This window comes from Oreochromis aureus, linkage group 13 (assembly GCF_013358895.1).
Source record: "Oreochromis aureus strain Israel breed Guangdong linkage group 13, ZZ_aureus, whole genome shotgun sequence".
In the NCBI taxonomy this organism is placed as follows: Eukaryota; Metazoa; Chordata; class Actinopteri; order Cichliformes; family Cichlidae; genus Oreochromis; species Oreochromis aureus.
The window spans coordinates 34,358,149-34,381,943 of NC_052954.1; the positions used below are offsets into that span (position 1 = coordinate 34,358,149).

Consider the following 23,795-nt stretch of genomic DNA (forward strand, 5'->3'; position numbering starts at 1 on the left):
ATTTGTCTGGTCATGGTTTTACTTCCTGCTTCTGAGCATCACCTCCTCTGCGGACTTCTGCCCGTCCTCGTCAGGTTCACCTGTGTCTGAGCCCAGCCTGCAGCTTGTTCTTCCTTCTTGTTGTATTTTTCTCTGACTTTTACTCTGTCTCCGTTCTCTGGAAGCGGACGGCGCTTAAATCCATCCAAAGGAACGGTTCAGGTGTCTTTTTTCAATCTAAAGATGAAAGTGGAGTGTCTGTAGATAACAGCTTGTTTGGTCCATTTTCACATAGTAAAGGAAGCATAAAGACTCGGGCTCGGTCGTGCAGAAACGATCAGTTGCTGCTTCCTGCTGAGTGGAGGTGAAGGTTCCCACTGTCCTGTGTCCGGTGTCCTCCGCCTGCAGGGTTAAATAAGATGGCGTGTCGTATTTAACCCTGCAGGTGGAGGACACCGGACCTTCTCCAGCTCTCTCCACTCCCAGTCACACCTTCATGAAGCCTCGACTGACTTTTCTTCTAAACCTGATGGAGAAGTTTAACTAATCGTTTCCTGTAATTACATGAAATTTCAGTATATTTTATTATTAATATTACCTATTTATACTTTAAGGTAGGCACACTAGAATGAGGAGGTAACAAGTCAGGTTATTACAGGGAACAAAGAAATAATCATACATATCGTCAGTTCCACCTGCTCGCCTGACTACCACGGGCCTCAGAGCCTTTAGTTGTTCTACCTGAGACTTTGGATGCATCAGATCTGCGGACCACAAACTCTCTCACCACTTTTAAATCACGTCTCAAACCCATCTATTCAGCATTGCATACGCCTGATTCTGTCTTAGTCCATGTTTACCTTGCTCAGCTTTTATACTTTTATGCTTGTGTTTTGTTTTGTTTTTTGTTTTGTTTTTACCTTATGTCTAAATTGTATTTTTCCATGTTTATATTTTATTGCTGCTATTGTTCTTGTGTTATTGTAAGGTGACCTTGAGGGTCTTAAAGGTGCCTATAAATAGAATGTATTATTATTATTATACTGCATAAGTAAGTGGGGTGAAATTTCATGGTAATTTTTCCATGAAATACAAAGAAAAATAACTTATAGAAATATTATTATAGTTTTTTCCTGTATGTAGATGAAACTGAATGTAACTACAGGTGAACTAGGCTCTCAGTCGTGTTATAAAGTGTTAGCAAGTTTTCACAAGACCTCCAACGTGTGGCAGAATAAACAGCTGTTCTCAGTCAGCTGTTTTTAAAATTTGGAGCACATACAAACAGAGTTAGGAGGAGTGTTGGTGAGAAATCAGCTGATGTACATCCAAAAAGCACAAACGCCAAACAGAAGTCACTTCCTGCTCCGTGCGATCTGTGAAAAAACTAAAACACTGTCATGGTCCCCGTCCTCTCCAGCTGGCTCATGATGGCTAAAGGTTTTCTTTATGTTTCTCTCTCTCCTCCTTTCTCCTGCCTGCCTGGGCGGAGCTCGTTATGAGCCCACGCAACTGTGATGATTCCCACCACCTGTTGCTAATCTACCCGGGCTTATCTGTAACTATTTAACGCTGCGGCACAGAGCGGTTCGTCGCTGGAACGTTGAACCTCCCGTGTTTGTGCTCTCAGCTCTGTCTTCGCCTGTTAGACTATCCTGTGGTTTTCCCGGACCTGTTGACTGACCCTTCCCTGTGATTCCTGTGTGTGGCTGCGTGAGTGGAGATCAGGACGAGAGTGGCTGAAGAGGAGAGTGTGTGGATTACCTTCCCTCTTCCCCCCTGAACCTCTTCTCTCTGTACACATATACAGCACTGTGGTTCACCCTTTTGTAAATAAACTGTCACCTTTGACCCTGACCACCGTTGACCGTGACAAAAACATGTTTATGGGTCGGGATGGCTGGCTTTAAATCCCAGTGTTTTCACTTTCTGGTTACTTTGCATATTTTCTGTTTTTCCTATTTGTGTCTAATATTTAAAGTTTTGTTCTGAGTTGTAGCTGATATTGTCTCCCTTCATGTTTCCTGCCTCACTGCTGAACATGAAGCTGGTCCCTGGTTTCCTTTGGAGTTTATTACAGTATTCTCTGCAGTCTGTTTATATTTCAGGTATCTTCGTGCTTTTGCATTATTGAGTTTTCTTGTGTGATCCCTGCTTGTGCCTGTCCCACCTCTGTGTGTTACCTGTCTCGTTTCCACGTTTATTCACTTGTCGGTCCGCCTCAGTCAGGTTGGTTCACCTCACACAGGTATTGAACTTTTCTTTTGGTCGTTGTCGTGTTGTTGTCGTATCCTCCTCACGCTGTGTTCTCAGTGTCTTTTGCGTCTTGCTTCAAACTTCTGGCCGTGCCTTTGTTTTGCATCGCGTTCTGAGTTTGTGTCGTCCAACAATAATCCGTCTCCAGCGTCCTGCTTCCATGCAGCCACAGGTTTTGTAAGTGGTTGCATCAAAACCTGTTAAAAGGGAGTTTTGTCTAATATTAAAATTAGTTTAATGATCTGAACATGTAAGTGTGACAAATATGCAAAACTGAGTGCTTCCTTGGTGAGGTCAGCGAAGACGTGAGCGAATGTTGGAGGTTCTTGAAAGGACGACGCGTGCTGCAGGATGAACTGTGGAAAGGAGGAGCTTCGATACGTCTCCTGAAGACAAGTTTCAAACCTCAAACTAACAAACACACTAACATCCTGCACAAACAGTGCAGGATGTTAGTGTTTAAGACCGAGCTGCACGTCAGAGCACATTTTTGGCCCAAAGAACACAAAAGTGCAAGACTGATGACAGCAAATGAGTTCAGGGTCATGACCTCGTCCTTACTTTCACTTTAACTGGCACTGAGTTACAATGTTTGATACCTGGGAAGAACTGAAAGAGAAGGCGTCAAATCACAGCACGATTATTAAAAAACACAAAGACACAAAGTGGGGCTAAATGATGACAAATCTCACCAAGGGCTAAAAGTAAAGCACAGCGTGTCGTGGGATTGAAACGTGAAACGTCTATAAAAGGACAGAAAATGACCTCAGACAGCATCAGCTCACAGTAACATACATTACTGTGAAATTTACAGCTGTTTGCATATTATTTACAGTTCCACTACTGTCCAGCAGAGGCAGCAGTAAGTCATCCCATGTTTACAGACAAACTGTTTGTTCTGTGTAGATAATTTCATCCTTCATAAGAACTGTGAGGGCAGGATGCTCATTGGAAGCCTTGTCATGTAGCAGGCACCGCTGGGCTCTGAGTCCAGGAGCTTCAGCCCACTGAGCTGTGGAAACGTCCCTTACTCTTGGACATGAGTATAAGCTGATGTAAAGGTTAGTAACAGCTCAGCCAGGACTGTGTGTCCATAACTTCTGGGCTTGGACTGAGTTCTGTGTTATGCGGTGGATCAGTGCGTTATCAGCACGTTTACAGTCATAAAGAAATTTACCTGACATTTACGGGGCGACCGTGGCTCAGGGGTTGGGAAGCGTATCTGCAACCGGAAGGTCACCGGTTTGATCCCCGGGCTCTCTGTCCTGGTCGTTGTGTCCTTGGGCAAGACACTTTACCCTACCGCCTACTGGTGTTGGCCAGAGGGGCCGATGGCGTGATATGGCAGCCTCGCCTCTGTCAGTCTGCTCCTGTTGCAGCTGTGGCTACAACAGTAGCTTGCCTCCACCAGTGTGTGAGAGTGAATGAATAGTAGCATTGTAAAGCGCTTTGGGTGCCTTGAAAAGCGCTATATGAAATCCAACCCATTATTACCTTCTGATTTTCAGCGCTGAAGTAGTTAATGACTCAATTTCTGACTGAAACTGAAACAAGTGTTAAAACTGCACTTTAACCCTGTGGAGTTTCTCCTGAAGCATGCACTGCTGGGATTCAAACCCAGCCTCTGCTGTTTAACCCAACTCCTCCCGTCCATGGTGATGGAGCAGCTGGTGGCGTTTGGACCTTTGAAGAGCAGCTTTGCCATGAATAAGAAGACTTCTAATGATGGGCTGCTGGCTCAGCTCACCAGGTCAGGTAGCCTGTGCTGTGAGGCTGCTGTAGAGGTCAGATGATGTCGACAGGTGTTCCCTCACTGTTTCCCCCTCTTGCCTCCCTCTGTCTCGTCTTCCTTTGCAGCTCTGAGCTCAGTCTGTTTGCTTTGCACTTTTTTAGTTTCTTCCCCAGAAACAGCAGCAGCACATGCAGCGCTGTCAGGGCAGCAGCGTGGACTCTTCAGCGTTTAAGTGTCGGGAGTTAGACTTGGTCATTAATCACTGCTCCGTTATTGTGTAACAGGCTTTCAGTGTGTGTGTGTGTGTGTGTGTGTGTGTGTATTTCACTAAAAGCTGTTTCATAGAAAAAATCAGAGCGAGATGTTTTTGGTTTTTATGTTTTTGTGGTTTGACACACTGAGCAGCAGCGACCCATGGAAAAATAATTTCAATCAACTGTGTGTGTGTGTGTGTGTGTGTGTGTGTGTGTGTGTGTGTGTGTGTGTGTGTGTGTGTGTGTGTGTGTGTGTGTGTGTGCATCCATTTAATCAGCAGTTAAACTGATGGAAGCTGAGATGAATGTAGGGCACTGAGTGAGCACACTCAGTAGGGTGGATGTTAGAGTCCAGGAGCAAACATGTAGACTAACACTGAGCAGGAAAAGGAAGATGAGACAGAGGGAAGGAGAGGGGGAAACAGTGAGGAAACTGGGAAAAAAGGCCAGCAGATCAAACACCTGTCGACATCATCAGGAAAAGCCTCATCAATACGTAATAATAAGAGTCAAGCTCACACCTCAGCAGTGATTCCAGGCAGTGAGCCTCCGAGTGTGCGTCCTCTTATGGGAACAATAATGACTCACAGAGTGCTTCCTCTGAAACATGAAAAATGTCCGCCTGCTTATTTGAGCTCTAAATGTCTGAGATTATCTGCCCTCTGAGGTCACAGCTGATTTTAGAGCCTCACTGAAAGCATCAGCCTCAGATCGCCTCCTGGCCCACATGTACAGTTAAGGTGGGAGGACTCTCCCCTCGCTCAGTCTGAACCTGAGCAACCAACCAAAGACCTGGGAATGTGTGCTGGCAGTCGCAGCTCCACCTGCCTCAGGAACCTCGCGTTAAAATCTCTACGATGACTCGTTGGATGGTGTCCCTGCGTGTCATGTGTGACGCAGCGCACAAAACACACAAACTGCTTTGAATTCTTAACAGAACTCATGAAGCTGTGCAGCAGCTGTGCAGCAGCTGTGCACGCTCACATCCAGGTGGGACAGTTTAAACAACTGGCCGGCCTCACAGGAGGTTCATGAATGTGTGAAGGAGGACATGCAGAGGCTGGAGGAGGAAGAACACGACCACGTCAGAGGGGACGGTGCTGGGACGCTTTATCCAGCTAAGCCACGGTGCCTCCTACAGGCGGCCCTTCAGTCAAGTTAAACATAAACCGGGGATCTGCAGCTCAGGTGAAAGGCAAGGATTTGAGGTGGGGCTGCTCTGTGGTCCTCCTTCTCCTCACGTGTGGTCACATTAATGTTTGATTTGAGCTGTGAGCTGATGAATGAGCCTTGGAAACATGTCACTGTAAGCTGAATGATGAAGCGTGCGTCTCCTGTCAGGCAAAAACAGTGAACATAAACACACTTTGCACTGACGGTTGGATGAGCAGCATGAGTGTGTGTGTCACATGTCTCATCCGTGTGTAAAGAAACATCCGGTGGAAATGATGTGGAGATCAGGACTTCTGCTCCAGCAGCTGCTGACGCAGGAAACAGCAGGAGGAGCTGACGGAGAAGCTAACAGAGGAGACACAGGTGAAGTGCTCAGGGTTCAAAGCACCTGTGTGAACGTCAGGAACACGAAAGCTGGACCCTGCAGAGCTGCTGGAAGTTCAGATGTGTGTGCTGTGATGTGTGGTCACCTCTGACCATCAGGGTCTCGTATTAATTGTCCTGCCCTCTGAAACATCATGTGCTCCTGCTCCCTGCATGTTTTTTATTTTAAACTCCTCATAATCCCACATGTGGGAAATTTCGTAAATAAAGGTCAACACCCATCATGGGGCTCAAACCCACGACCCTGAGATTAAGAGTCTCACGCTTTACCGCCTGCGCTAGCTGGGCTTACGTTCTTGCTGGCTGATATCTCTGTATCTTTTACATCCATCCCTGATGTGGATGTTTCTTATGCAAAAAGCTGAAGTAACGAGTCTGACTGAAACTGAAAGGATGATAAAGTCGAGATGCGGAACTTAAAATGTGAGGAGTAAAAAACGAAGTACAGCTACTGAAAAGTCCACTTAAGTACTTACGTAACAAAGTATTTGTACTTCATCACCTCTGAAACTGTGTGTGTGTGTGTGTGAGTGTGTGTCTGTGTGTACGTGTGAGCATGTAGGATTTTAATCTTAGCACTCAGATTTTCGGGTTAAATGGAGTTGTGTTGATGCGCGGAGGCGCTGTGATCATCTCTCTGACCCGTCGGTGCTACTTTGACCCAAATCGAACAGTTTTGTAATTTTCATTTTCTAAAAGAGCCTCAGACCTCGAGCTGCACGCTGATCCTTCCCCATCACAATCTGCACTCTGAGTGGGCACCCCGTGCTCAGTTTGAGTAGCTGGGTCTGTTCATCAGCCACACGGTGGCACTGTGGCAGGAAGCGAGCGGCCAGCTGCAGGAAAACAGCTGCAGAAAAAGAAGAGCCGCTCCTCAGCTGCTACCTGCCGGGTCCACCTGTGTCCGTTTGAGCTGCTGTCTCACGTGAAGATGTCGGAGGAATTGCGCGCACAGCTGGAGAAACATCTGCAGACCTTACACATCCAGACGAGCTGCGTGGAGCACCCGCCGGTAAACCGAACAGCCCGACTACACCGAATCCCATTAGCGCTTCTGGCATTTTCAACATCCCCATCTGACTCTAGAAAATACAAACACGTGAAAACATGCTCGGAGACATTTCCACAATCGGAGAGACTCGCACTTTTATTCGGCGCCACGCGTGACCATGACAGGGTCTCCTGGTGCGCGCTCACAGTTGTGGAAGTGCGCGTTTAATCCTCAGTTTCACGCTCTTTCAGTTTCACTGACACGGGGGCGCGTAAAAAAGTTGTCAGCTGAAGCAAAGAAGAGCCGTGTGTGTGCCGAATTCACGAGTACACGAATTCACGTTAAAATCACGTGATGACGTTTAGGCCCAGTCAGCTGTGTTTGCGCAGAATCTGTTTAACCTGAAATGCGCAGTGTTTTTGAAAGGGATCCGTTGGGACGGGCGCTTTAGAGCTCCGCTCAGACTCGAGCGCGCCGTGAAAAAGCAGATATGACTTTGAATGCGTGACTTATGTGCATATATTTATGTACTTCCTGTCTGCTGCAGCTTTCATAAACTGCTCTGACACGTTTGCGCTGCAGGACCTGCTGTGACCTGCAGAGGGCGCCGGACCACAGAGTTTGATTTAGTCCTGCAGAGATGGACGGCATCACAGTCAGAAAGCTTTATTAATGTAGGAAACCAGGAAGAGTTGCAGGAGCTTTGATGTTAGTAATACTGGGAGGTACTACATCCCCAGCTTCCACAAAGAGCCCGCTTTCACCCACTCTCCTCCTCCTGCAGGTGTTCACGGTGGAGGAGATGATGCCTCACCTGCAGAGCGTGAATGGCGCCGTCACCAAGAACCTGTTTCTGAAGGACAAGAAGAAGAAGGGGCTGTGGCTGGTGTCGGCCCGCCATGACCGCCAGGTCAGCTCCCAAACATGACCTCTGACTTAAAAACTAAAGACTAACACCTCACATCCTCTCCTTCCATCTGCAGGTGAACCTTAATGACCTCGCCAAGAAGCTTGGTGTCGGGAGTGGAAATCTGCGCTTTGCAGATGAGGCGGCCATGTTGGAAAAGCTGAAGGTAGGAAGGAGCAAAACAGGGAGGGCCAATTATTGAGCTGGATTCACAGGTCACAGGTTTAGACTCCTCCTCCCCTCTCCTTCAGGTGGGTCAGGGCTGTGCGACGGCTCTTGCTCTGCTCTTCGATCAGGATCGCAGCGTAAAGTTCGTCTTGGACCGGGACCTGGTGGAAGGAGGACATGAGATGGTCTACTTCCACCCAATGACCAACGCCGCCACCATGGGGCTCAGGCCGGACGACCTGCTGCGCTTCCTCAAGGAGACAGGACACGAGCCCATCCTGGAGTGCTTCGAGTAAAACGGGCACCCGGGCCTGGTTTAAAAGCGGAGGTGAAGGCGGTCCCGGTAGGGCTGAGAGCAGGATACGGTGGTCTGCCGCCGAGGATCTTCAGAAGCTTCATGTTAGGCTCTAAGTGTAAAAATGAACATTTTAAAAACATGATTGTGTGGAGCGATGAGAATCTGCAGCCTGAACATTAAACAGCTTCTCATGACATCTGAAGTTCACACGGACAAGCACGCTGTTTGTGTTCTGTGCATCATTCGACGGTGGTGGTGGTTCTGCTGCTCTTCACTAACAGCCTGTCATGTTTAGCAAAGTCCCCAAAATTAAACTTAATTCACTGAAATTTAACCCTGGATGTTATTTATTATCCTGCAAATGTAAAGCGAGAGAATAAAAAGCTTCGTCATCTCTGTTTGGTTTTAAATTAAGAGTTTATCAGAAAGATGCTTTAATCTTTTGACCTTAACAAGGAGAGAGAGAGAGCCCGTAAGAAGGTAGAACACGACGATCACAGAGTTACACTCTTACACCCAACATAAAAAAAAGAGTTCTGACTTATTTTAATAAAAACACAGATAAGAATCAAGTTACATGGTTCTGACAGTATTTAAAGGGTTTGGTGAGTAACCAGGAGGTAAGCTAAGAATCCGCTTTGTTTCAAACACTATTTTCTGAATGCCAACATTCGTAGTGCACAAAAATTGAACTCATCTCCTTCTGCAGTACCAGGTAATACCAGGTATAACCACTTTGTGCAACAGCAGGAGGCACTGTAGCTTAGCCGGTCAAAGCACCTGTCTTGTAAACAGGAGATCCTGGGTTCAAATCCCAGCAGTGCCTGTTGAGCTGTTTCAAAATAAGAGAATCTGTGTAGGCAAGCTTTCCTTAATGTCAAAATAGAAGAAAGTAAGTTGTTGAATCTCAAGTGTGGAGGCACTAAAGATTTAGCAAAGGACACCCCAACAGCTGTGCTCCACATGCAGGTGAAAAGATTCCATACTCAAAGTGTACTAAAACATCAAACTGCCCAACTGCAACAACAGACATAAACGGACCAATATAGAAACTGGCTGAGGCAGGGTTATATTAAGCTTTTGTCCCAAAAGTATTGTCAAGATTCTGCAAATCATTAGAGTTCCTCATAAGAGAAGGTACGACTGTTAGGTGTTGTGTTAAAATAAATGCCGTAGTGTTCTCTATTAAAAACAGCATAAGAAGGTGTTCTAGAGTTCTTGTTTCCTCTTATGTTATGGAAAAGTGTATAGGCAGCAGGAATTTGAGTCAGGTCTTGGTTTTTCTTGATGATGTCACTCTTTTCTCAGCTACACTTGAGAACCATGAGAAACGATCACTGAAGGTCCTCCATAGGATGAAAGAATTTACTTTAAAGCTGTCGCCAGAGAAATGTCAGTTCTTCGGGACATCTGTCCAATATCTCGGCCGTGTTGTATCATCAGAAGGGGTCAAAACAGATCCAGCTGCCCTCACTACCCGGCCAAGACCAGCTAACATCAATTTCAATTCAATTCAATTCAATTTTATTTATATAGCGCCAAATCACAACAAAAGTCGCCTCAAGGCGCTTTATATTGTACAGTAGATCGCACAATAATAAATACAGAGAAAAACCCAACAATCATATGACCCCTATAAGCAAGCACTTTGGCGACAGTGGGAAGGAAAAACTCCCTTTAACAGGAAGAAACCTCCGGCAGAACCAGGCTCAGGAGGGCGGGGCCATCTGCTGCGACCGGTTGGGGTGAAAGAAGGAAAACAGGATGAAAGACATGCTGTGGAAGAGAGACAGAGATTAATAACAGATATGATTCGATGCAGAGAGGTCTATTAGCACATAGTGAGTGAGAAAGGTGACTGGAAGGAAAAACTCAATGCATCATGGGAATCCCCGGCAGCCTCACGTCTATTGCAGCATAACTAAGGGAGGATTCAGGGTCACCTGGTCCAGCCCTAACTATATGCTTTAGCAAAAGGAAAGTTTTAAGCCTAATCTTGAAAGTAGAGATAGTGTCTGTCTCCCGAATCCAAACTGGAAGCTGGTTCCACAGAAGAGGGGCCTGAAAACTGAAGGCTCTGCCTCCCATTCTACTTTTAAATACTCTAGGAACAACAAGTAGGCCTGCAGTGCAAGAGCGAAGTGCTCTAATAGGGTGATATGGTACTACAAGGTCATTAAGATAAGATGGGGCCTGATTATTTAAGACCTTGTATGTGAGGAGCAGGATTTTGAATTCAATTCTGGATTTAACAGGAAGCCAATGAAGGAAGCCAAAACAGGAGAAATATGTCTCTCTTTCTAGTCCCTGTCAGGACTCTTGCTGCAGCATTTTGGATCAGCTGAAGGCTTCTCAGCGAGTTTTTAGGACATCCTGATAATAATGAATTACAGTAGTCCAGCCTGGAAGTAATAAATGCATGAACTAGTTTTTCAGCATCACTCTGAGACAGGATATTTCTAATTTTAGAGATGTTGCGCAAATGGAAGAAAGCAGTCTTACATATTTGTTTAATATGTGCATTGAAGGACATGTCCTGGTCAAAAATGACTCAAGGTTCCTCACAGTGTTACTGGAGGCCAAGGTAATGCCATCCAGAGTAAGAATCTGCTTAGATACCATATTTCTAAGATTTTCAGGGCCGAGTACAATAACCTCAGTTTTATCTGAATTAAGAAGCAGAAAGTTAGCGGCCATCCAGGTCTTTATGTCTTTAAGACATTCCTGCAGTTTAACTAATTGGTGTGTGTTACCTGGCTTCATGGATAGATAGAGCTGCGTGTCATCTGCATAGCAGTGAAAATTTATGCTATGTCTTCTAATGATGTTGCCTAGGGAAGCATGTATAATGTAAATAGAATTGGTCCTAGCACTGAACCCTGTGGAACACCATAATTGACCTCAGTGTGTGAAGAGGACTCTCCATTTACATGTACAAACTGGAGTCTATTAGATAGATATGATACAAACCACTGCAGTGCAGTACCTGTAATACCTACAGCATGTTCTAATCGCTCTAATAGGATATTATGGTCAACAGTATCGAACGCAGCACTGAGGTCTAGCAGGACAAGCACAGAGATGAGTCCACTGTCAGAGGCCATAAGAAGATCATTTGTAACCTTCACTAAAGCTGTTTCTGTGCTGTGATGAGCTCTGAAACCTGACTGAAACTCTTCAAATAAGCCATTCCTCTGCAGATGATCTGTTAGCTGTTTGACAACTACTCTTTCAAGTAGCTTAAGTCTTTCCTTGGGTTCACTGGATATTACAGGAGGTTTGTAAAAGACTATTCCAAGCTTGCAACACCCCTTAATCACTTAAGCGCTGGTTGCCTCCCACTGAAGAGAAAATCCAGTCTGTCTGGCAGAAACCGCAAGGTTTCTACAAGTGCGGATCTCAAAAAGCCTTTTCATGAAAAATGGACCCCAACCTCTGAAGATACTTTTAAGACATTGATTCACAAGCTCACACAACAGCTCCTGTTCTTGGGTTTGCAGATCCAAAGAAACATTATACTGTGCACACCGATGCAAGCGCCCATGTTCTCGGTGCAGCCTTATAACAAGAACAGGAGAGCAAGTTAAGAGTCATTGCCTATGCCAGTAGGGGTCTCTCCAAGTCCGAGCAAAGGTACCCTGCACACAAGCTTGACTTCCTGTCTGTCAAGTGGACTGTCACCCAGAACGTTTTCCGCTATCTCTGTGGAGCAAAATTTACAGTGATGACAGACAATGATCCACTCACATACGTTTTAACATCTGCAAAGTTGGACGCAGTAGGGCATCGCTGGTTGGCCGTACTTTCCACTTTTCATTTTGATATTGAGTATAGCGCTGGGAAGAACAACCAAGATGCAGATGGGCTGTTGAGACGTCCGTATCTGCATGCCTGTGATATATCTGATCAGAGTTCTAATGATGAGGAAAATGGCATTGAAGGCTTTACTGCACAACTCTTGCGCCGCAACAAAGAGCCTGATTTTCCGACTGAGGCGGTAAAGGCAGTATGCAAGAGACATGAGTATTCTTCAACTCTTGAGGAGGAGGCAGCAGTACCATCGTCTGCACGAGTACAATGTTTGGCTATTGGAGCCTCTGCAATACCAGCAGATTCCTGTCAAACTGATGTAGCTGGGCCATGCCCCTGCTGCAGATGTCTCTTTCCGATTGGCTACGTGAACAGAAATTAGATCTGGAGAGCTGAGAGAGTCTTGCAGAAAGCTACCAGTTAGCCATTGAGCACAGTCAAAGAGTGCTTTGCGAATCAAACAAAGGTTTGACAACAAAGTGCGGGAATCCACCTTTGCCAAGGGAAATAGAGTTGTTTTGAGGACTGTTGCCATCAGGGGTAAGCAAAAATCGCTGATCGGTGGAGCCGAACCCTGTCCACTGTAATCAGACAGATTCAGGACTCTCCTGTTTTTGTTGTGGTGCCTGAAGGAACAGATGGGCCTGAAAGAGTGCTACACAGAGACCGGCTCTTGCCTTGTCGGTATCTCCCACCCACTGTGGAAGAGACAGCATCCAAAGCAACACGGTCTAAACCTGCAAACTCAACAGCAGTCGATTTAGCTGGGAATGATTGTTCAGAAACCGGCAATGATTAGAGCACTGCCATTCTCTGCCCTATAATAACCCTAATGTATTACCAAATGGACCCAAAGAAGACGACCAGATTGCGACCACAAAAGACTGGCTGGAGTAAAAGTCCACAAAACGTCAGCTACCGGAGACATTTTGGGACAACTTGTTCAGACTCACCCTGTTGAATCAGTCTCAAAAGATTCTCCTTCACCTTATGATGTTTCCACTCAGGTCATTGAAGAAGTTAGGAACAGGAAGTTACTTGTTGGACTATTTAAGCATATCCTACATTTATAGTGCACAAAAGTTACAAAATTGAACTCATCTCCTTCTGCAGTACCAGCTAATACCAGGTACGATCAGTTTGCATGACAGCAGGAGGCGCTGTGGCTTAGCTGGTCAAAGCGCCTGTCTAGTAAACAGGAGATCCTGGGTTCAAATCCCAGCAGTGCCTTCCTGTTACCTTTGGAAACCATCTTCTTCACAGTGTTGATTGCATTCTTAATCTTGGAGTTAGGAAATCTTTGAAAGTCTGTGTATGTGCTGAGTTATCCACCTCACGGTACTCTTGATAGCTTCAAAAACTTCTTTTCACCTGATCCAAGAAGATTCGTCAGTTCTAGAACAAATGCTGGAGGGTCCCAGGCATTAAACCCCTACTGGAGCTTCTGAGGGTTGTTCACCCGATATTGATGTCTTGGGCATGTCTAAATTTTCATTATATCCTCTTCTTAGAAATGAAGAGAGAAAGCATAACTCCCAATGCTTCCCGCCATCAGCACTCGTCAATGAAATGTAATGGCATTGGTAGGGGAGGCAAGGCACTGCTGGGATTTGAACCCAGGATCTCCTGTTTCTGAGACAGGTGCTTTGGCCAGCTAAGCCACAGCGCCTTGAGCTGTCTTCCTCTGGCTACTGTCCAACAGCTGGGTGGGAAAAATGTCACCAACCCATTCAAAACTGTGTCTGCAGAGGTTCTGATTTACTTGGTTTTTCCCTTCCCTGAAGGAGGCACTGTAGCTAGCCGGTCAAAGCACCTGTCTTGTAAACAGGAGATCCTGGGTTCAAATCCCAGCAGTGCCTGTTGAGCTGTTTCAAAATAAGAGAATCTGTGTAGGCAAGCTTTCCTTAATGTCAAAATAGAAGAAAGTAAGTTGTTGAATCTCAAGTGTGGAGGCACTAAAGATTTAGCAAAGGACACCTCAACAGCTGTGCTCCACATGCAGGTGAAAAGATTCCATACTCAAAGTGTACTAAAACATCAAACTGCCCAACTGCAACAACAGACATAAACGGACCAATATAGAAACTGGCTGAGGCAGGGTTATATTAAGCTTTTGTCCCAAAAGTATTGTCAAGATTCTGCAAATCATTAGAGTTCCTCATAAGAGAAGGTACGACTGTTAGGTGTTGTGTTAAAATAAATGCCGTAGTGTTCTCTATTAAAAACAGCATAAGAAGGTGTTCTAGAGTTCTTGTTTCCTCTTATGTTATGGAAAAGTGTATAGGCAGCAGGAATTTGAGTCAGGTCTTGGTTTTTTTCTTGATGATGTCACTCTTTTCTCAGCTACACTTGAGAACCATGAGAAACGATCGCTGAAGGTCCTCCATAGGATGAAAGAATTTACTTTAAAGCTGTCGCCAGAGAAATGTCAGTTCTTCGGGACATCTGTCCAATATCTCGGCCGTGTTGTATCATCAGAAGGGTCAAAACAGATCCAGCTGCCCTCACTACCCGGCCAAGACCAGCTAACATCAAGTAGCTTAAGTCTTTCCTTGGGTTCACTGGATATTACAGGAGGTTTGTAAAGACTATTCCAAGCTTGCAACACCCCTTAATCACTTAAGCGCTGGTTGCCTCCCACTGAAAGAAAATCCAGTCTGTCTGGCAGAAACCGCAAGGTTTCTACAAGTCGCGGATCTCAAAAAGCCTTTTCATGAAAAATGGACCCCAACCTCTGAAGATACTTTTAAGACATTGATTCACAAGCTCACACAACAGCTCCTGTTCTTGGGTTTGCAGATCCAAAGAAACATTATACTGTGCACACCGATGCAAGCGCCCATGTTCTCGGTGCAGCCTTATAACAAGAACAGGAGAGCAAGTTAAGAGTCATTGCCTATGCCAGTAGGGGTCTCTCCAAGTCCGAGCAAAGGTACCCTGCACACAAGCTTGACTTCCTGTCTGTCAAGTGGACTGTCACCCAGAACGTTTTCCGCTATCTCTGTGGAGCAAAATTTACAGTGATGACAGACAATGATCCACTCACATACGTTTTAACATCTGCAAAGTTGGACGCAGTAGGGCATCGCTGGTTGGCCGTACTTTCCACTTTTCATTTTGATATTGAGTATAGCGCTGGGAAGAACAACCAAGATGCAGATGGGCTGTTGAGACGTCCGTATCTGCATGCCTGTGATATATCTGATCAGAGTTCTAATGATGAGGAAAATGGCATTGAAGGCTTTACTGCACAACTCTTGCGCCGCAACAAAGAGCCTGATTTTCCGACTGAGGCGGTAAAGGCAGTATGCAAGAGACATGAGTATTCTTCAACTCTTGAGGAGGAGGCAGCAGTACCATCGTCTGCACGAGTACAATGTTTGGCTATTGGAGCCTCTGCAATACCAGCAGATTCCTGTCAAACTGATGTAGCTGGGCCATGCCCCTGCTGCAGATGTCTCTTTCCGATTGGCTACGTGAACAGAAATTAGATCTGGAGAGCTGAGAGAGTCTTGCAGAAAGCTACCAGTTAGCCATTGAGCACAGTCAAAAGAGTGCTTTGCGAATCAAACAAAGGTTTGACAACAAAGTGCGGGAATCCACCCTTGCCAAGGGAAATAGAGTTGTTTTGAGGACTGTTGCCATCAGGGGTAAGCACAAAATCGCTGATCGGTGGAGCCGAACCCTGTCCACTGTAATCAGACAGATTCAGGACTCTCCTGTTTTTGTTGTGGTGCCTGAAGGAACAGATGGGCCTGAAAGAGTGCTACACAGAGACCGGCTCTTGCCTTGTCGGTATCTCCCACCCACTGTGGAAGAGACAGCATCCAAAGCAACACGGTCTAAACCTGCAAACTCAACAGCAGTTGATTTAGCTGGGAATGATTGTTCAGAAACCGGCAATGATTAGAGCACTGCCATTCTCTGCCCTATAATAACCCTAATGTATTACCAAATGGACCCAAAGAAGACGACCAGATTGCCACCACAAAAAGACTGGCTGGAGTAAAAGTCCACAAAACGTCAGCTACCGGAGACATTTTGGGACAACTTGTTGAGACTCACCCTGTTGAATCAGTCTCAAAAGATTCTCCTTCACCTTATGATGTTTCCACTCAGGTCATTGAAGAAGTTAGGAACAGGAAGTTACTTGTTGGACTATTTAACCATATCCTACATTTATAGTGCACAAAAGTTACAAAATTGAACTCATCTCCTTCTGCAGTACCAGCTAATACCAGGTACGATCAGTTTGCATGACAGCAGGAGGCGCTGTGGCTTAGCTGGTCAAAGCGCCTGTCTAGTAAACAGGAGATCCTGGGTTCAAATCCCAGCAGTGCCTTCCTGTTACCTTTGGAAACCATCTTCTTCACAGTGTTGATTGCATTCTTAATCTTGGAGTTAGGAAATCTTTGAAAGTCTGTGTATGTGCTGAGTTATCCACCTCACGGTACTCTTGATAGCTTCAAAACTTCTTTTCACCTGATCCAAGAAGATTCGTCAGTTCTAGAACAAATGCTGGAGGGTCCCAGGCATTAAACCCCTACTGGAGCTTCTGAGGGTTGTTCACCCGATATTGATGTCTTGGGCATGTCTAAATTTTCATTATATCCTCTTCTTAGAAATGAAGGAGAGAAAGCATAACTCCCAATGCTTCCCGCCATCAGCACTCGTCAATGAAATGTAATGGCATTGGTAGGGAGGCAAGGCACTGCTGGGATTTGAACCCAGGATCTCCTGTTTACGAGACAGGTGCTTTGGCCAGCTAAGCCACAGCGCCTTGAGCTGTCTTCCTCTGGCTACTGTCCAACAGCTGGTGGGGAAAAATGTCACCAACCCATTCAAAACTGTGTCTGCAGAGGTTCTGATTTACTTGGTTTTTCCTTCCCTGAAGGAGGCACTGTAGCTTAGCCGGTCAAAGCACCTGTCTTGTAAACAGGAGATCCTGGGTTCAAATCCCAGCAGTGCCTGTTGAGCTGTTTCAAAATAAGAGAATCTGTGTAGGCAAGCTTTCCTTAATGTCAAAATAGAAGAAAGTAAGTTGTTGAATCTCAAGTGTGGAGGCACTAAAGATTTAGCAAAGGACACCCCAACAGCTGTGCTCCACATGCAGGTGAAAAGATTCCATACTCAAAGTGTACTAAAACATCAAACTGCCCAACTGCAACAACAGACATAAACGGACCAATATAGAAACTGGCTGAGGCAGGGTTATATTAAGCTTTTGTCCCAAAAGTATTGTCAAGATTCTGCAAATCATTAGAGTTCCTCATAAGAGAAGGTACGACTGTTAGGTGTTGTGTTAAAATAAATGCCGTAGTGTTCTCTATTAAAAACAGCATAAGAAGGTGTTCTAGAGTTCTTGTTTCCTCTTATGTTATGGAAAAGTGTATAGGCAGCAGGAATTTGAGTCAGGTCTTGGTTTTTCTTGATGATGTCACTCTTTTCTCAGCTACACTTGAGAACCATGAGAAACGATCGCTGAAGGTCCTCCATAGGATGAAAGAATTTACTTTAAAGCTGTCGCCAGAGAAATGTCAGTTCTTCGGGACATCTGTCCAATATCTCGGCCGTGTTGTATCATCAGAAGGGGTCAAAACAGATCCAGCTGCCCTCACTACCCGGCCAAGACCAGCTAACATCAAGTAGCTTAAGTCTTTCCTTGGGTTCACTGGATATTACAGGAGGTTTGTAAAAGACTATTCCAAGCTTGCAACACCCCTTAATCACTTAAGCGCTGGTTGCCTCCCACTGAAGAGAAAATCCAGTCTGTCTGGCAGAAACCGCAAGGTTTCTACAAGTGCGGATCTCAAAAAGCCTTTTCATGAAAAATGGACCCCAACCTCTGAAGATACTTTTAAGACATTGATTCACAAGCTCACACAACAGCTCCTGTTCTTGGGTTTGCAGATCCAAAGAAACATTATACTGTGCACACCGATGCAAGCGCCCATGTTCTCGGTGCAGCCTTATAACAAGAACAGGAGAGCAAGTTAAGAGTCATTGCCTATGCCAGTAGGGGTCTCTCCAAGTCCGAGCAAAGGTACCCTGCACACAAGCTTGACTTCCTGTCTGTCAAGTGGACTGTCACCCAGAACGTTTTCCGCTATCTCTGTGGAGCAAAATTTACAGTGATGACAGACAATGATCCACTCACATACGTTTTAACATCTGCAAAGTTGGACGCAGTAGGGCATCGCTGGTTGGCCGTACTTTCCACTTTTCATTTTGATATTGAGTATAGCGCTGGGAAGAACAACCAAGATGCAGATGGGCTGTTGAGACGTCCGTATCTGCATGCCTGTGATATATCTGATCAGAGTTCTAATGATGAGGAAAATGGCATTGAAGGCTTTACTGCACAACTCTTGCGCCGCAACAAAGAGCCTGATTTTCCGACTGAGGCGGTAAAGGCAGTATGCAAGAGACATGAGTATTCTTCAACTCTTGAGGAGGAGGCAGCAGTACCATCGTCTGCACGAGTACAATGTTTGGCTATTGGAGCCTCTGCAATACCAGCAGATTCCTGTCAAACTGATGTAGCTGGGCCATGCCCCTGCTGCAGATGTCTCTTTCCGATTGGCTACGTGAACAGAAATTAGATCTGGAGAGCTGAGAGAGTCTTGCAGAAAGCTACCAGTTAGCCATTGAGCACAGTCAAAGAGTGCTTTATGAATCAAACAAAGGTTTGACAACAAAGTGCGGGAATCCACCTTTGCCAAGGGAAATAGAGTTGTTTTGAGGACTGTTGCCATCAGGGGTAAGCAAAAATCGCTGATCGGTGGAGCCGAACCCTGTCCACTGTAATCAGACAGATTCAGGACTCTCCTGTTTTTGTTGTGGTGCCTGAAGGAACAGATGGGCCTGAAAGAGTGCTACACAGAGACCGGCTCTTGCCTTGTCGGTATCTCCCACCCACTGTGGAAGAGACAGCATCCAAAGCAACACGGTCTAAACCTGCAAACTCAACAGCAGTCGATTTAGCTGGGAATGATTGTTCAGAAACCGGCAATGATTAGAGCACTGCCATTCTCTGCCCTATAATAACCCTAATGTATTACCAAATGGACCCAAAGAAGACGACCAGATTGCGACCACAAAAGACTGGCTGGAGTAAAGTCCACAAAACGTCAGCTACCGGAGACATTTTGGGACAACTTGTTCAGACTCACCCTGTTGAATCAGTCTCAAAAGATTCTCCTTCACCTTATGATGTTTCCACTCAGGTCATTGAAGAAGTTAGGAACAGGAAGTTACTTGTTGGACTATTTAAGCATATCCTACATTTATAGTGCACAAAAGTTACAAAATTGAACTCATCTCCTTCTGCAGTACCAGCTAATACCAGGTACGATCAGTTTGCATGACAGCAGGAGGCGCTGTGGCTTAGCTGGTCAAAGCGCCTGTCTAGTAAACAGGAGATCCTGGGTTCAAATCCCAGCAGTGCCTTCCTGTTACCTTTGGAAACCATCTTCTTCACAGTGTTGATTGCATTCTTAATCTTGGAGTTAGGAAATCTTTGAAAGTCTGTGTATGTGCTGAGTTATCCACCTCACGGTACTCTTGATAGCTTCAAAAACTTCTTTTCACCTGATCCAAGAAGATTCGTCAGTTCTAGAACAAATGCTGGAGGGTCCCAGGCATTAAACCCCTACTGGAGCTTCTGAGGGTTGTTCACCCGATATTGATGTCTTGGGCATGTCTAAATTTTCATTATATCCTCTTCTTAGAAATGAAGGAGAGAAAGCATAACTCCCAATGCTTCCCGCCATCAGCACTCGTCAATGAAATGTAATGGCATTGGTAGGGAGGCAAGGCACTGCTGGGATTTGAACCCAGGATCTCCTGTTTACGAGACAGGTGCTTTGGCCAGCTAAGCCACAGCGCCTTGAGCTGTCTTCCTCTGGCTACTGTCCAACAGCTGGTGGGGAAAAATGTCACCAACCCATTCAAAACTGTGTCTGCAGAGGTTCTGATTTACTTGGTTTTTCCCTTCCCTGAAGGAGGCACTGTAGCTTAGCCGGTCAAAGCACCTGTCTTGTAAACAGGAGATCCTGGGTTCAAATCCCAGCAGTGCCTGTTGAGCTGTTTCAAAATAAGAGAATCTGTGTAGGCAAGCTTTCCTTAATGTCAAAATAGAAGAAAGTAAGTTGTTGAATCTCAAGTGTGGAGGCACTAAAGATTTAGCAAAGGACACCTCAACAGCTGTGCTCCACATGCAGGTGAAAAGATTCCATACTCAAAGTGTACTAAAACATCAAACTGCCCAACTGCAACAACAGACATAAACGGACCAATATAGAAACTGGCTGAGGCAGGGTTATATTAAGCTTTTGTCCCAAAAGTATTGTCAAGATTCTGCAAATCATTAGAGTTCCTCATAAGAGAAGGTACGACTGTTAGGTGTTGTGTTAAAATAAATGCCGTAGTGTTCTCTATTAAAAACAGCATAAGAAGGTGTTCTAGAGTTCTTGTTTCCTCTTATGTTATGGAAAAGTGTATAGGCAGCAGGAATTTGAGTCAGGTCTTGGTTTTTCTTGATGATGTCACTCTTTTCTCAGCTACACTTGAGAACCATGAGAAACGATCGCTGAAGGTCCTCCATAGGATGAAAGAATTTACTTTAAAGCTGTCGCCAGAGAAATGTCAGTTCTTGGGACATCTGTCCAATATCTCGGCCGTGTTGTATCATCAGAAGGGGTCAAAACAGATCCAGCTGCCCTCACTACCCGGCCAAGACCAGCTAACATCAAGTAGCTTAAGTCTTTCCTTGGGTTCACTGGATATTACAGGAGGTTTGTAAAGACTATTCCAAGCTTGCAACACCCTTAATCACTTAAGCGCTGGTTGCCTCCCACTGAAGAGAAAATCCAGTCTGTCTGGCAGAAACCGCAAGGTTTCTACAAGTGCGGATCTCAAAAAGCCTTTTCATGAAAAATGGACCCCAACCTCTGAAGATACTTTTAAGACATTGATTCACAAGCTCACACAACAGCTCCTGTTCTTGGGTTTGCAGATCCAAAGAAACATTATACTGTGCACACCGATGCAAGCGCCCATGTTCTCAGTGCAGCCTTATAACAAGAACAGGAGAGCAAGTTAAGAGTCATTGCCTATGCCAGTAGGGGTCTCTCCAAGTCCGAGCAAAGGTACCCTGCACACAAGCTTGACTTCCTGTCTGTCAAGTGGACTGTCACCCAGAACGTTTTCCGCTATCTCTGTGGAGCAAAATTTACAGTGATGACAGACAATAATCCACTCACATACGTTTTAACATCTGCAAAGTTGGACGCAGTAGGGCATCGCTGGTTGGCCGTACTTTCCACTTTTCATTTTGATATTGAGTATAGCGCTGGGAAGAACAACCAAGATGCAGATGGGCTGTTGAGACGTCCGTATCTGCATGCCTGTGATATATCTGATCAGAGTTCTAATGATGAGGAAAATGGCATTGAAGGCTTTACTGCACAACTCTTGCGCCCGCAACAAAGAGCCTGATTTTCCGACTGAGGCGGTAAAGGCAGTATGCAAGAGACATGAGTATTCTTCAACTCTTGAGGAGGAGGCAGCAGTACCATCGTCTGCACGAGTACAATGTTTGGCTATTGGAGCCTCTGCAATACCAGCAGATTCCTGTCAAACTGATGTAGCTGGGCCATGCCCCCTGCTGCAGATGTCTCTTTCCGATTGGCTACGTGAACAGAAATTAGATCTGGAGAGCTGAGAGAGTCTTGCAGAAAGCTACCAGTTAGCCATTGAGCACAGTCAAAAGAGTGCTTTGCGAATCAAACAAAGGTTTGACAACAAAGTGCGGGAATCCACCTTTGCCAAGGGAAATAGAGTTGTTTTGAGGACTGTTGCCATCAGGGGTAAGCACAAAATCGCTGATCGGTGGAGCCGAACCCTGTCCACTGTAATCAGACAGATTCAGGACTCTCCTGTTTTTGTTGTGGTGCCTGAAGGAACAGATGGGCCTGAAAGAGTGCTACACAGAGACCGGCTCTTGCCTTTGTCGGTATCTCCCACCCACTGTGGAAGAGACAGCATCCAAAGCAACACGGTCTAAACCTGCAAACTCAACAGCAGTCGATTTAGCTGGGAATGATTGTTCAGAAACCGGCAATGATTAGAGCACTGCCATTCTCTGCCCTATAATAACCCTAATGTATTACCAAATGGACCCAAAGAAGACGACCAGATTGCGACCACAAAAGACTGGCTGGAGTAAAAGTCCACAAAACGTCAGCTACCGGAGACATTTTGGGACAACTTGTTGAGACTCACCCTGTTGAATCAGTCTCAAAAGATTCTCCTTCACCTTATGATGTTTCCACTCAGGTCATTGAAGAAGTTAGGAACAGGAAGTTACTTGTTGGACTATTTAAGCATATCCTACATTTATAGTGCACAAAAGTTACAAAATTGAACTCATCTCCTTCTGCAGTACCAGCTAATACCAGGTACGATCAGTTTGCATGACAGCAGGAGGCGCTGTGGCTTAGCTGGTCAAAGCGCCTGTCTAGTAAACAGGAGATCCTGGGTTCAAATCCCAGCAGTGCCTTCCTGTTACCTTTGGAAACCATCTTCTTCACAGTGTTGATTGCATTCTTAATCTTGGAGTTAGGAAATCTTTGAAAGTCTGTGTATGTGCTGAGTTATCCACCTCACGGTACTCTTGATAGCTTCAAAAACTTCTTTTCACCTGATCCAAGAAGATTCGTCAGTTCTAGAACAAATGCTGGAGGGTCCCAGGCATTAAACCCCTACTGGAGCTTCTGAGGGTTGTTCACCCGATATTGATGTCTTGGGCATGTCTAAATTTTCATTATATCCTCTTCTTAGAAATGAAGGAGAAAGCATAACTCCCAATGCTTCCGCCATCAGCACTCGTCAATGAAATGTAATGGCATTGGTAGGGAGGCAAGGCACTGCTGGGATTTGAACCCAGGATCTCCTGTTTACGAGACAGGTGCTTTGGCCAGCTAAGCCACAGCGCCTTGAGCTGTCTTCCTCTGGCTACTGTCCAACAGCTGGTGGGGAAAAATGTCACCAACCCATTCAAAACTGTGTCTGCAGAGGTTCTGATTTACTTGGTTTTTCCCTTCCCTGAAGGAGGCACTGTAGCTTAGCCGGTCAAAGCACCTGTCTTGTAAACAGGAGATCCTGGGTTCAAATCCCAGCAGTGCCTGTTGAGCTGTTTCAAAATAAGAGAATCTGTGTAGGCAAGCTTTCCTTAATGTCAAAATAGAAGAAAGTAAGTTGTTGAATCTCAAGTGTGGAGGCACTAAAGATTTAGCAAAGGACACCCCAGCAGCTGTGCTCCACATGCAGGTGAAAAGATTCCATACTCAAAGTGTACTAAAACATCAAACTGCCCAACTGTAACAACAGACATAAACGGACCAATATAGAAACTGGCTGAGGCAGGGTTATATTAAGCTTTTGTCCCAAAAGTATTGTCAAGATTCTGCAAATCATTAGAGTTCCTCATAAGAGAAGGTACGACTGTTGTTGGTGTTGTGTTAAAATAAATGCCGTAGTGTTCTCTATTAAAAACAGCATAAGAAGGTGTTCTAGAGTTCTTGTTTCCTCTTATGTTATGGAAAAGTGTATAGGCAGCAGGAATTTGAGTCAGGTCTTGGTTTTTCTTGATGATGTCACTCTTTTCTCAGCTACACTTGAGAACCATGAGAAACGATCGCTGAAGGTCCTCCATAGGATGAAAGAATTTACTTTAAAGCTGTCGCCAGAGAAATGTCAGTTCTTCGGGACATCTGTCCAATATCTCGGCCGTGTTGTATCATCAGAAGGGGTCAAAACAGATCCAGCTGCCCTCACTACCC

At 45.4% G+C, this 23,795-nt stretch overlaps 1 protein-coding gene and 13 non-coding genes across 14 annotated transcripts; 10 read left to right on the forward strand and 4 right to left on the reverse strand.

The window, feature by feature from the left end:
* Window positions 1–6,625: 6,625 nt before the first annotated feature.
* LOC116330686 (prolyl-tRNA synthetase associated domain-containing protein 1-like) lies at window positions 6,626–8,540 on the forward strand. The gene is made up of 4 exons (XM_031753100.2): window positions 6,626–6,790; window positions 7,554–7,679; window positions 7,753–7,842; window positions 7,928–8,540. The coding sequence occupies exons 1-4, from the start codon at window positions 6,710–6,712 to the stop codon at window positions 8,138–8,140; spliced, it is 510 nt and encodes a 169-aa protein (XP_031608960.1). The 5' UTR covers window positions 6,626–6,709; the 3' UTR covers window positions 8,141–8,540.
* Window positions 8,541–8,894: 354 nt separating this feature from the next.
* trnat-ugu lies at window positions 8,895–8,968 on the forward strand. Its single transcript has one exon. It is a non-coding gene; the product is annotated as a tRNA-Thr (tRNA).
* A 4,140-nt stretch (window positions 8,969–13,108) lies between these two features.
* trnat-agu lies at window positions 13,109–13,182 on the forward strand. Its single transcript has one exon. It is a non-coding gene; the product is annotated as a tRNA-Thr (tRNA).
* A 365-nt stretch (window positions 13,183–13,547) lies between these two features.
* On the reverse strand, window positions 13,548–13,621 carry trnal-cag. Its single transcript has one exon. It is a non-coding gene; the product is annotated as a tRNA-Leu (tRNA).
* A 117-nt stretch (window positions 13,622–13,738) lies between these two features.
* trnat-ugu lies at window positions 13,739–13,811 on the forward strand. Its single transcript has one exon. It is a non-coding gene; the product is annotated as a tRNA-Thr (tRNA).
* A 2,409-nt stretch (window positions 13,812–16,220) lies between these two features.
* On the forward strand, window positions 16,221–16,294 carry trnat-agu. The gene has a single exon. It is a non-coding gene; the product is annotated as a tRNA-Thr (tRNA).
* Window positions 16,295–16,658: 364 nt separating this feature from the next.
* On the reverse strand, window positions 16,659–16,732 carry trnat-cgu. The gene has a single exon. It is a non-coding gene; the product is annotated as a tRNA-Thr (tRNA).
* A 116-nt stretch (window positions 16,733–16,848) lies between these two features.
* On the forward strand, window positions 16,849–16,922 carry trnat-ugu. The gene has a single exon. It is a non-coding gene; the product is annotated as a tRNA-Thr (tRNA).
* A 2,405-nt stretch (window positions 16,923–19,327) lies between these two features.
* On the forward strand, window positions 19,328–19,401 carry trnat-agu. Its single transcript has one exon. It is a non-coding gene; the product is annotated as a tRNA-Thr (tRNA).
* A 365-nt stretch (window positions 19,402–19,766) lies between these two features.
* Window positions 19,767–19,840, reverse strand: trnat-cgu. Its single transcript has one exon. It is a non-coding gene; the product is annotated as a tRNA-Thr (tRNA).
* A 117-nt stretch (window positions 19,841–19,957) lies between these two features.
* Window positions 19,958–20,031, forward strand: trnat-ugu. Its single transcript has one exon. It is a non-coding gene; the product is annotated as a tRNA-Thr (tRNA).
* A 2,408-nt stretch (window positions 20,032–22,439) lies between these two features.
* trnat-agu lies at window positions 22,440–22,513 on the forward strand. The gene has a single exon. It is a non-coding gene; the product is annotated as a tRNA-Thr (tRNA).
* Window positions 22,514–22,875: 362 nt separating this feature from the next.
* On the reverse strand, window positions 22,876–22,949 carry trnat-cgu. The gene has a single exon. It is a non-coding gene; the product is annotated as a tRNA-Thr (tRNA).
* Window positions 22,950–23,066: 117 nt separating this feature from the next.
* Window positions 23,067–23,140, forward strand: trnat-ugu. The gene has a single exon. It is a non-coding gene; the product is annotated as a tRNA-Thr (tRNA).
* Window positions 23,141–23,795: the final 655 nt, after the last annotated feature.

Bases quoted from the DNA above. Each gene is read 5' to 3' on its own strand.
- LOC116330686 (XM_031753100.2), top strand. From the start codon at position 6,710: ATGTCGGAGGAATTGCGCGCACAGCTGGAGAAACATCTGCAGACCTTA. The intron at 6,791-7,553 runs GTAAACCGAACA...CTCCTCCTGCAG, and splicing joins GCTGCGTGGAGCACCCGCCG to GTGTTCACGGTGGAGGAGAT. The intron at 7,680-7,752 runs GTCAGCTCCCAA...TTCCATCTGCAG, and splicing joins CGGCCCGCCATGACCGCCAG to GTGAACCTTAATGACCTCGC.